This window comes from Sceloporus undulatus, unplaced genomic scaffold (assembly GCF_019175285.1).
Source record: "Sceloporus undulatus isolate JIND9_A2432 ecotype Alabama unplaced genomic scaffold, SceUnd_v1.1 scaffold_14, whole genome shotgun sequence".
Classification (NCBI taxonomy): domain Eukaryota; kingdom Metazoa; phylum Chordata; class Lepidosauria; order Squamata; family Phrynosomatidae; genus Sceloporus; species Sceloporus undulatus.
The window spans coordinates 3,091,893-3,099,929 of record NW_024802936.1 but is presented as its reverse complement, the minus strand read 5'-3'; the positions used below and the strand labels follow the sequence as shown (position 1 = coordinate 3,099,929).

The 8,037-nt window shown below is 44.1% G+C and overlaps 1 protein-coding gene across 3 annotated transcripts; it reads left to right on the top strand.

Moving 5' to 3' along the window:
• The first annotated feature begins 404 nt into the window (after positions 1-404).
• On the top strand, positions 405-7,193 carry LOC121917299 (zinc finger and BTB domain-containing protein 14). 3 transcript variants are annotated; one of them, XM_042443123.1, is made up of 3 exons: positions 405-521; positions 2,662-2,741; positions 3,337-7,193. In XM_042443123.1, the coding sequence occupies exons 2-3, from the start codon at positions 2,739-2,741 to the stop codon at positions 4,678-4,680; spliced, it is 1,347 nt and encodes a 448-aa protein (XP_042299057.1). In that variant the 5' UTR covers positions 405-521; positions 2,662-2,738; the 3' UTR covers positions 4,681-7,193. The 3 variants fall into 3 exon arrangements, with proteins under 3 accessions (XP_042299057.1, XP_042299056.1, XP_042299058.1); XM_042443122.1 differs by lacking the exon at positions 405-521 and adding an exon at positions 1,106-1,260; XM_042443124.1 differs by lacking the exons at positions 405-521; positions 2,662-2,741 and adding an exon at positions 1,111-1,260.
• Positions 7,194-8,037: the final 844 nt, after the last annotated feature.

The window sequence follows — 8,037 nt, the reverse complement described above, 5'->3', positions numbered from 1 at the left end:
GGAACGGTTCCTTCCAAACAAGGGCCGCCCTCAGCGGTTCGCTTCCAACGCAGCGCGACCCCGTCCGCCCGCCCGCCCGCCTTCAAGATACGCGGCGCGCGCGGGAGGCAGCCGAGCAAAGCCCAGCAACGACGAGCGCGAGCCAGAGCGAGCGACGGTTGGTCCGCGAGGGAGGGGGACGTCCCTCCTCTCGCCCCGCCCCCTCTTCTCTACTCCTTCCAACGGCTCTCGCTCGGCACAGGCTCCGCCCCCTCTCCCTGCGGGGGGCGCGCCCAGCTCGCACCGCGCATGCACGTTCCCGCCTCCCGCGCGCCTCTCTGTCCCCTTCCCTGCGCGCGCGCACGCAGAATGCTCGTGCAGGACTCGGCCCTAACGGTCAGAGACGCGCACCCCCACAGCCCCCTCCCCCCTCCAAAAAATCCATAGAGAGGTGTCTTGCGGCTCCACAGCCATCATCATCATCATCATCATCCCTCCCTTTCCTCCCCCCCGTTTTCTATCTGGCCCGTGAGGATCGGCAGGTAAGCGCGAAAAGAGTGCAGGGCGCGTTCGTCCGCGCGCACACTGCGACGGAACCAGAGAAGGAGGCTACGGGGGGAGAGGAGGGTCAAGAAAGCTTCGCCGCGCGTCGGCCTTCGCGCTCCTCTTGCGGGGCGCGCGCGGGGGCCTGCTATGAGGGGACTGAGATGGTGGGGGGGGCGGGCCAAACTACGCGGTGATGGAAGCGAGGGCGAGCTTCAGCGAAGAAGCCATTGCCGCTGCGCCGCAGCTCCTCCTCTTAGGCTGGGAGACAAGCAAGTGTGGGAGGCGGGCTTAGAGAAGTGAAACGGCCCCGCGCGCGCGTTCTGTGGTGTAGTGGGAAGGCGCCGCTCTAGGCTCCGCCTCGTTGGTTGGAAGGCAAAGGGAGGGGGTAGGCGAGCCGCGCGCGCTGTGGTGGAGGGTCGCTCTAGGCTCCGCCTCGTTGGTTGGAGGGAGGTGAGTCGCGCGCGCGAGGCGCGTGCGCAGACTGCTTCGCAGCAGGCCTCGCGCGGGCACACCAGCGCGCATGCCCCGTGCACGCCTAAGCCCGTCCTTCCCTCCTTCCCTTCGCTGGTTACTCTCATTGAGTTAGCGCCGCCGCCGCTCGCTCGGTCACGTGGTACGCGCGCGCTTGGAATGCACGCCAGGGGCTACGGCCTCCGACTCTGGACAGATTAGCTCCATTCCCAAACGCCTGGGATTGTAAGCCATCATGACGGGGCCAGCCCCCTCCGTTCCCGAGTAAGCCTCCTCCTTTAGGCCTCTGGCTCTGGTTGGGGAGGGGGCTTTTTGGCTGCTTCCACACTGGAGAAATAACCTGGTTTGACACCGCTTTAATTCTTGTCTGGCTCAAGGCTGTGGAATTCTGGGAGTTGGGAGTTTGTTGTGGGCCCACAGCGGAGCGGAGCTGTACTCCCGATTTGTATGGCTCAGAAGAAACTAACTTTCCACTCTCCTTCTGCTGAGGCCTAGCATCGCCTGCAGCAGTCAGGGAGCAGAGAGGGATGGAGAGCTCAAAAGCTTGCGGGACATTTATTAGTCAAGACCAGTTTCAAGGCTGACCCCTGTGTTCATGACAGCGAGAGAGCCACAGAGAAATAAGTGGTCCGGTCGTAGGCCGAAAGCATCATGAAAGAGAGCAGAGACAATGAAGCATTTCCCTATTCGTAGAGCATCTTACTAGCTAAAAACAAACTAAAGATAATCAGTGAAAGCACGGCCCCATAGAGTTGCAGAGGTACTAGATTTCACAATCTCTTATCCTTTTAATGACATCAGACATAAGCTTCCGGTGTTGGTTGCACTAGGCTTGTTCTGCCGCAGTTCCCTTTCTAATACCTGATCTCAAGAGATCAACTGAGAGAGGAACCTGGTGGAACAACTACTCTAGTAGCTGAGATCCACTAGTAGAGTATCCAAAGAAAGGGCTGAGTGACGGAGGAGCTGAGCCATTCCAGGTTCAAACCTTTTGCAGTTCTGGTCTTAGCCACAGCTTTATAGCTGTCATAACAGTAGCAAATACATTTCTATACCGCTTATCAGTGAACTAGCACTCTCTGGGTTTACAATGTGTAAGCCAATTGCCTCCAACAAGCTGGATACTTATTTTACTGACCTTCAAAAGGATGGAAGACCGAGTGGACCTTGGAGCTCTAGCATTGAACTCACAACCTTGTGGCTGCAATGAGTTCAATGTGCCACCGAGCTCCTTCCTGCATGGCCAAGGCTCCATTAGTAAGGCAAGCCTAAGCCGCTTCCAGTCCCTTTAGGGTGCAAGGAATATGGATTCTAGACAGCAACTGCTGGCCTAGGGTTGGCTTTCCTGTCAAGAAAACTTTCAGACCTCAGCATCAGATTTGGATTTATTCATTTGAAAACATCCTTTCTGTAGCTAACTTTAAATGTATCATTAAAAGATAGGTATGTGGGTGCCAGTGTAGGATAGCTGAAAGTTGACCAAGGAGACTTGGCTCAGCTATGAAGTTCACCACATGTCCTTGAGTCCCTCTCTGTCTTTCAGCCAAATTCAAAGAGTTATGTTAAAGTGAAATGGAGTCGGGAGGGAGCAATGAGGTCCTTGAAGGAAGAGCGGTTTAATAGTGATTATATTCTCTTAAGAAGCCTCAAAATTTTCTCTTTCAGGTTCAGGGTCCTCAGGATAACGGTTAATCTGCTGTCAAAACTTTGTTCAGATATTAAGAAAAGATACTTCATTGTTCATGGTATAATTTTAACATTTCTTTTTTTCCCTTTTTTTAGTGTTTTGTTAATCCTGATTTTAGTAAATTATGTAACTCACTAGATAACTTAAAATTTCACAGATAAATAATAGGGCATATTTGGAAGGAGAAGAGAAAGGCCTTTGTTGTTCTGGCCATCTTCTCCCCTTCATTTCACGAATCCCTCTCTTCATCTCCCTCTGATCCCTTCTTTTCTAAACTCACTACTGTTGTTGCTATCTTTGTCATTCCCTAGAATAGCTGGGGGCAAAGAGGAAAGGTATGCTCTGCAAAGCCATCAAGCATTGTAGACTTCCACTGTCTCTTATTAGGCTCATTCCAGCGTAAACGCTTGACAACTCTTGACAGTTTCAGAAACCCAGAAATATTTATAGCAGTGATCCACAGTTCACTTAACAGGTTTATTTCATTGCTGAGCCTCTACAATAACCTGCCCACTTTTGTTTTTAAGGGTTATTAGTTGATTGGAATTGTTGAGCAAATTAATTTAGAAAGCTTAAAGCTATTATATTTTTCACAATGTCTTTATTTGTTTTCAAAGTAACTAATAAGTAATCATTTCATTATTTTCCTACAGGAGTTTTTCATCAGTATGTCTGAAACCATTAAATATAATGACGACGATCACAAAACCGTGTTTCTGAAAACATTAAATGAACAGCGGTTGGAAGGAGAATTCTGTGACATAGCAATTGTAGTAGAAGACGTGAAATTTAGGGCCCACAGGTGTGTGCTTGCTGCTTGTAGTACTTACTTTAAAAAACTTTTCAAAAAACTGGAAGTTGACAGTTCATCAGTAATAGAGATAGATTTCCTTCGGTCTGACATATTTGAAGAAGTGCTAAATTACATGTACACAGCCAAGATTTCAGTTAAGAAAGAAGACGTAAATTTAATGATGTCATCCGGTCAGATTCTTGGCATTAGATTTTTGGATAAACTTTGTTCCCAAAAACGTGACGTGTCTAGTCCAGAAGATAATACACAATCAAAAAACAAGTACTGTCTTAAAATAAATCGATCAATTGGTGAATCTAATGATAACCAAGATGATGATGTTGAAGAAATTGGAGATCATGATGATAGCCCCTCGGATATGACGATGGAAGGAACTCCTCCTAGTCAAGAAGACGGCAAATCACCAACTGCTACACTAAGAGTTCAGGAAGCAATTCTGAAAGAGCTGGGGAGTGAAGAGGTTCGAAAGGTAAACTGCTATGGTCAGGAAGTAGAGTCTATAGAATCTGCTGAAACTAAAGACTTAGGATCACAAACTCCACAAGCTCTCACATTTAATGATGGCATCAGTGAAGTGAAGGATGAACAGACACCAGCATGGACGACAGCTGCTGGTGACATGAAATTTGAATACTTACTTTATGGTCACAGGGAACAGATTGCATGTCAAGCATGTGGCAAAACATTTTCTGATGAGGCACGATTGCGAAAACATGAAAAGCTGCATACTGCTGATAGACCCTTTGTTTGTGAAATGTGCACTAAAGGCTTTACTACTCAAGCTCATTTGAAGGAGCATCTGAAGATCCACACAGGCTACAAGCCATATAGCTGTGAAGTTTGTGGGAAGTCTTTTATTCGTGCTCCAGATTTAAAGAAGCATGAACGAGTTCACAGCAATGAGAGGCCGTTTGCATGTCATATGTGTGACAAAGCTTTCAAACATAAGTCCCACCTGAAAGATCACGAAAGAAGACACAGAGGGGAAAAGCCTTTTGTCTGCAGTTCTTGTACCAAAGCGTTTGCCAAAGCATCTGATTTAAAGAGGCATGAGAACAATATGCATAGTGAAAGGAAACAAGTAACAAGTACCAGTGCTCTTCAAAGTGAAACAGAACAATTACAAGCAGCAGCCATGGCTGCTGAGGCAGAACAGCAACTTGAAACTATAGCATGTAGTTAAAGACAAAAGTACTGTTTTAAAATGTGTGGTCTGATAAGCTCACAGCTGAGATGAATATTTGAAAAGGGACTTAACAGAGCAAGAAATGTAGTTTGCGATTCACAGCAAAGACCCACCCCATCAGAAATATTAAACAAGGGACAAGGCCGTGGGTTGGGCAACAGTCCATTTGGATATAAATGAAAAAGCAATGACAGACTCTTATTCCATTAGAAAACTCAAGGTTTTAGTGCATGCTTGTCCCGTTGGAGCGGACTCTATGCATGTGGAATGGAAGGCCTTACACTCCAGTGAACAGTGAAATGAAGATTAAATGTTTCATTTTAAACTACTTTTATTCCAGTAATTCCTGTTGCTTGGCATTCTAGTTCTGTGTATGTTTGCTGTGATGCTGGGAATCCCTGAATTCCCACAGAAATTGTCAGCAGTGGTAAGAAGTGACAGGACAAGCTGCTGAACCAAAAATGTACTCCGATTAGGGATTCATTGGATTGAAGCTGTTACATGAAAGTAAACCTCAGTGGATTTCAGTAGAAATTAGTTCCCTGTAAGTATGATAAAATGAGCTTAACATCATGCTCTTAGGTTTCATTGGTCTGCAGATGTTGCTCTCAGTGAATATTGAACAGCTTGAATAAATTATGCTACAACATTTTTTATTATCTTTAAATTATGATTTGGAATGAATACAAGAACTCACTTGGGAAAAAAATTGCACTAAATGCCAGCCCTCTAATCAAAATTTATGGTGATGTAATATAACTTCAGTGTTTCATCAGATACCTCTTTGCAGTTGTCTTGTTCCAGCTTAATCCATTATAGTGGTCACTGAACAATAGGGACTGCCTTGCTTGTTTTAATTACTCTAGGTGGTGACTTAGAATATCACAGTTTCTCCCCCCCTCCCTTAATCATCAAACTTCAAGGCTATAATCCCATGCAGACATGCAGCTGTACTCAGTGGAGCTTGCTTGTAAGCAAACATGCACCAGACCAGGCTGTAAGACACAGTGCACTCTTTCATGGTGATGTTCTAAATGGAGGTCATTTGTATGAGCCTGCCATGGCTGTCATAGAGTTCTCTCACACATTATTCTGTCCTGTGTTTTCTCTGTGAGTGAGTGAACTCAGCCTGCCGTTTCACTAAATGGTATGACTCAGATACAACCTTAGCACTTAAATTAATATTGTGCCTGTATTAGAACAGTCTTTTTATGAAACTCAGGATAAACTGGTCTGATGGAATATAGTTTGCTGAGGATGCACTTTAAAAGAATATAAGGAGACATATTACTGTTCCAGTTTAACAAAGGAATGTAAAATTACATAGCTGAATCCCATTCTGTTTACCTGTGATGTTTCCTGGTTCAAAATTAGGCATTCCACAAGTCTTACAGCACAGTACTATGCGTGTTTACTCAGAAATCCCACTGAATTCAGTAATGATGATTTCTAACTAATGTGTATAGGACTGCAGTCTTCAGCTGCAGTTCAGTTACCTGTGATGTTTGGTGTTTTGGAGATATACATCCTAATTCTTTATTTGGAAGTCCTACTAATTTCAACTGGGCTGATTTATTATTAACCGGTGCTTAGTAGCTACAGTTATTCTGCTTATCTCACAGAACCACCAGCTTTTCTTTTTCTTTTCTTTTTTTGGACTATGTTCTACATGTGTCTCTGGATATCTGTTAAGGCAGGAAGATGCCTATTAAGAGGTGTTCAAGAAATGAATATGTATAAAATTTCTATCATTGGGCATTTTACTGTAAAGGGGTATGACAAATTTATGATTTCACCATTTGTTTAGTCCGCCCACCTCAAGTTGATTAACTGGTTTGATTTGAAATAGAATTATCATTTTGATATACAGTCACCCCTCCTAATGTGCAGATCTGAGATCTGCACACTTGAATATATGCGGAGGGGTGACCTCCACTATTTGCAATGGCATGCACGCCTGACATGCAGAGGGACGTGCACCATTCAAGCCTAGGGAGCATGAACAGGTCCCCCGCAAAAACAGAGGGCCAACTGTACTTTCATATTTTTCAGTTGTTACAGTTTCATTTGTAACAAATTATAGAATGGAATTCCCATTCAGTAAAAGGGAAGCTGGTAGTCAGTCAGAGTCTTTAAAGAAAAATGTCAACATATTTAGCCTTTTTTTTTTTTTTTACATACTTGTATCTTTATTATCAAGATTACATTTTAAGTAACATTGGACAATATTAGTGTTTTTTTAACATCAGGTTAGAATGAGTAATTGTAAATTATTGTTGTGTCAAATCATATTTTGCATTTCTAAATAGTAATTATGGCTAACATTTTTAAGTATTAGAATAAAATTACATCCAACTATTGGTCTTTGCTACAGTGTCATTGTGAATCATCCATTGAATAGTCAAGTTTAAGTTAGATTTAAAGTGCTAAGAGTTTGAAAATTGTCCTGTAAATAAAACATGACTATTTTAGAATATATACATGTTGTGTCCCTGTACCTCTTCCAAGAGCAGTAGTTATTTTAATTTTTGATATCTTGGTTTTGACTAAGTGGTTTGAGCATTGCATTACGACTCTGGAGATCAGGTCTCTATTCTCAACTCAGCCATGGAAACCCCCTGGGTGACCTTGGGAGAGTCACACAGTCTCAGCCCCAGAAAATCCTGTGATAAGATTGCCATAAGTCGGAAAGGACTTGGAGGCACACAATAACTACAACAACAGTTTGATGTCCATGTGATGGTGGTGGTAGTAGTTTATGCTGCAGAACAGTTACGGATAGCCAATAGGTAACACTCATGTTTGTAACAGAAAACAAAAATAACACTTGCATTATTCCTGCTTGACCACGGAAACCAACAGGGTGCTTGATTTGATTCAGCTGCTCAGGTATATCTCAGCAAACAGCTCCATGAAAGTAGAGGCCAGCAGAGTCCTAAGGCAAAAGGACTCCAGATAACATAGCTGCAGCACCCAACCCAATGTCAGTTACGTTTCTTAGTGGAAAACACATATAGAGAACTAAATAACCTGAGGATATCAGATCTTAGAAGCTAAGCAAGATTGGGCCTGGTTATTATTTGGATGGAGCACCAAGGAATACATATAGGAAGGCAAGGGCAAACCACTTCTGAGTATTTCTTGCCTAAGCAAACCTTGTGAAATTAATGGGGCTGCCATAAGTCAACAGGCAATGAAGGCATGCAAGAGCATGCGTGAATGTGTGCACACACTCTTTTAATAGACTTCAGTGATCAATGAAGCTCTAATCTGCTGACTTGTGTAACATGAAATGCAGTCAGAGAGAAGGAACAGGGACAAGGACACAACTCTGGAAACCTTGACTAAAAAGAC